Genomic DNA, 3,523 nt, shown 5'->3' with positions numbered 1-3,523 from the left:
ATCCAGGAAATGAAGGGGCTGAAGACTCTCGCCGTGCAGTGGGGTAGTGCTTTAGGTTTGAATACATGATGAGTCTCACTCAGCCCTCTGGGTCACCAGATTGAAGGTTACAGGGAAAGGGAGAGGACAAATGGAGTCGGGGGGGGTCTACGAAGACTATCCCCCATGGAATTTATTTGTAGAACTGATTTGTTTTCCAATGGGACAATGAAAGTCCCAAACTACACAAATTATGGGCCCCTATAGTCTCTGCGTGGGAAAATCAGGGTTCAAATTAGGACAGAAGCCCCACACACTTTTGCCTGGAGTCACTGACTTCAGGGGCAAAGGATCCAAGGATGGATGAGCAGGGAGAGCTGCAGCCCCTTTCACAAGACACCTGCATCTCTGTCACACAGAACTACCCAAACTCTTAACCTCTGAGTGCCTAGGAGAGTATTTTGTCTTGCTATCTGGCTCTTTCCCCCATTATATTATTACTATTTCTTTTGCTGGTGTGTTAGAAATCTCGACGGCTACAGCTACCTTGCATTCCGGGGACACACAGGTAACCGCTTTTCCTGGCTTTTGCTTCAACAGTCAGGAAATAAAGTGCCCTCAGATGCCTGGCTACACCCAGCTCCGGACAGGAGGTGGAGGGCAGCCCTCCTTGGAAGCAACTTGCCTTCCTCCCAGGGTGCGCCTGCCAGTCTGGGCTGCGCCCCGCCTGGAATCAGATTGTCCTGGGCTCCTGCTGGCTTTCAGTGGAGAAGGGGAATTGCCCTCAATACCAAGTCAGGTACCTCAGACTACCCTTTTCCAGCTTAATTTGGTCACTCACCCTAAGACAATTAACCAGCAACAACCTCTTTTGTGGAGGGCAATCCCCCCCCCAAATCCAACCTGCACCCTAGGTTGCACCTGCCCAAATCCAGAGGGGTCCAGGGCTTGCTGGACCTCTTTTGTTTCTTACCCTGTCTCCGGGGTCCTTACTCAGCACTCCAGGTCTTGGTCAGCTGTTTTCTCACGCTCCCACCCTAATTTTACTGCCGCGCCCCACTACAGACCCCACTCTCCATAGAGTCCCTGGTGCGGTCCCCTGAGTGACCACTCTTGGAGCCAGGGTACCACTCTCTTTGGGGTAGAGTTCTTTGGGAAACTCACCTCCCTACGGAATTTGCATCCTCCAGAGAAGGGGTTGGATGGACCCTCAGAAAGCTGCCTCCAAGGACGGGTTACGATCACTGAGCCCAATCTGTCGACCACCCAACTCCCTTCCTACTCAAGGTCTAACTGGGGTCCCTCTCCTGCTTCCCGGGGCTCCGAGCGCTGGGGTGTGGGGACTCTTGGGGTGTGGAGCAGCGGCAGCAAGTGCAGACCCTCTCCCGCAGGGGCTTGGGGTCCGGAGGAGCTTGGAGCGGCTGCTAGCCCCTCCCTCCGAGGGCTGGAGGGGCTGACGTGTAGGGAGGGTCCGGGCGGGGCTGGCTCTGCGATCGTCCGCCCCCCCTCGGCCGCCGCGCATAGGGAGGAGGGAGCGAGTGACGCGCACCTAAAAGGACTTAAAGTCGGAGAAGTTTGCGCACAGCTTCATCTCTGGGCGAGCAGAGGCAGGCTCTGCTAAGGTGAGCCTCCAGCTCTTTGGGGAGCAGAGAGCAACCAGGAGAGAACCCTTGCCTGGAGCCTGGTTTGCAATCTTGGGCAAAGGGAGGCTTATCCCATAAGGGAGGCTTAAAGGGTCTGGAAATTGGAAGGTGGGCAAGGAATGCTCAAGACTAATTCAGTTTGTTCTCACATTTAACTAGGAGAGCCAGCCGCCCAAGACCCTGGGCGGATTTCACCTTGTGGCTTGCAGACAATTCCTGGTTGGAGAGGTGCTTACTTCTGCACCTCACCCGGAGGCTGGCATCCCCTGCCTGGGGATGCCCAGTGAACCCTGAGATCCTGAGAACGCCTGAGCTGTGTCCTGGTAAGAAGAAGGTTTTTTTTTTCTTTTCTTTCTTTTTTTTTTTTTTGGAGGGGTGATTGGAATTTAAAGATTTGAAGGGTCCCAGGAATAGCTAAAGGTGGTAGTGAGAATGATACTTTGTGTTTTTTACTGCAAAATTGTAGGTTGTGATGTTTAGAGGTTTCTTGTAGGGTCGGCTTAGTCTCTGTTGCTTCATTTTTACCATGACTTAAGGAAAAAATAGGTGTCTTTGGAAGGTGTGATGGTTTATAATTATGTGTTGAAGAGCTGTCTGGTTCTGTGGGAGTTTTTATGATATTATTCATATGAATTTTCTCTCAAAAGTTTTAGCCTCCTGTACTATTGGGTATAGCAATTTCTAGGTTTAAAGTTGTGGCTGTTCCTAATAGATGTTTAGTAAGATGTTTAGAGAATATCGGCGGCATCTAGGCAGTGTTGTGTGCGATCCTGGAATTGAGTACAGTAGTGAATGGTGTTGCTTGTTTGGTCATGTTCTACAAAGAATTATTTTCCAACAATCATTTATGCATAGCATTCATTCTTCACACCTATTAGGAAAAATCTGTTGTGTGCATAGTTTCCAAAAGAGCCTTCTTTGTCATGATGCTCTTCCCAAGCCTGAGTGAAGGATATCAAGAAGCGTTTGTTTCAACTAATGAATTCCTCTTTTCAAGCAGACAGTTTGCGTGAGGTCCAAGGAAATCCAAAGTCAGAAATCAAAAGTGCAATTAGATTTGTCACCTGTTTTGCCAGCTTTGATTCTGGAATCTACCTAAGGGTTCTTTATGATACCTTAAATCTCTAGTATATTGTAAATCAGAAAAAGGAAGCATATTCCTTTGGTTTCCCTGACTACGTTTGTGATTTAACTCTGAGCAAGCACATCTATGACACCTTTAATCTAATAGTATATTGTATACTGTTTAATCTATAGTACAATGTAAATCAGAAAATGGAAGCGTGATCCTTCGGTGTCTATGACTATGCTTGTGGTTTAACTCTGACCAAGCACATCTATTAAAGATGTTTGTTGGAATTTCGGGGCACCTAAGAGAAAAAAAAATTCTTCTTGATGAGATCTTTAATCTAATAGTATATTGTGTACTATTTAATCTATAGTACAACGTAAATCAGAAAAAGGAAGCATGATCCTTAGGTGTTCATGGCCACCTTTGGGGTTGATGTTACCCTGAACAAGCCTGTCTAAGAATATTTGTCAAAATTGTTATGCAACTGAGAGGAAAAAATGTTCTTTATGATACCTTTAATCTAATAGTATATTCTATACTAATCATAAAATGGAAGCGTGATCCTTCGGTGTCTATGACTATGTTTGTGGTTTAACTCTGACCAAGCAGATCTATTAAAGATGTTTGTTGGAATTTCGGGGCACCTGAGAGAAAAAAAAATCTTGATGAGATCTTTAATCCAATAGTATATTGTATACTATTTAACCTATAGTACAACGTAAATCAGAAAAAGAAAGCATGATCCTTAGGTGTTCATGGCCACCTTTGGGTTTGATGTTACCCTGAACAAGCCTGTCTAAGAATATTTGTCAAAATTGTTATGCAACTG

The 3,523-nt window shown here is 46.4% G+C and overlaps 1 protein-coding gene across 1 annotated transcript in view; it reads left to right on the top strand.

Moving 5' to 3' along the window:
* Positions 1 to 601: 601 nt before the first annotated feature.
* Positions 602 to 3,523, top strand: part of Calcr (calcitonin receptor) — a 72,477-nt gene continuing 69,555 nt past the window's right edge. Inside the window, exon 1 of the mRNA XM_028779145.1 lies at positions 602 to 778. Coding sequence (XP_028634978.1) covers positions 602 to 778 — 177 coding nt within the window. The remainder of the gene's footprint in view (positions 779 to 3,523) is intronic.

This window comes from Grammomys surdaster, unplaced genomic scaffold (assembly GCF_004785775.1).
Source record: "Grammomys surdaster isolate TR1022 unplaced genomic scaffold, NIH_TR_1.0 345, whole genome shotgun sequence".
NCBI classification, from domain to species: domain Eukaryota; kingdom Metazoa; phylum Chordata; class Mammalia; order Rodentia; family Muridae; genus Grammomys; species Grammomys surdaster.
Note: the sequence above shows the minus strand (reverse complement) of the source record. Positions and strands in the feature narration are given on the sequence as shown.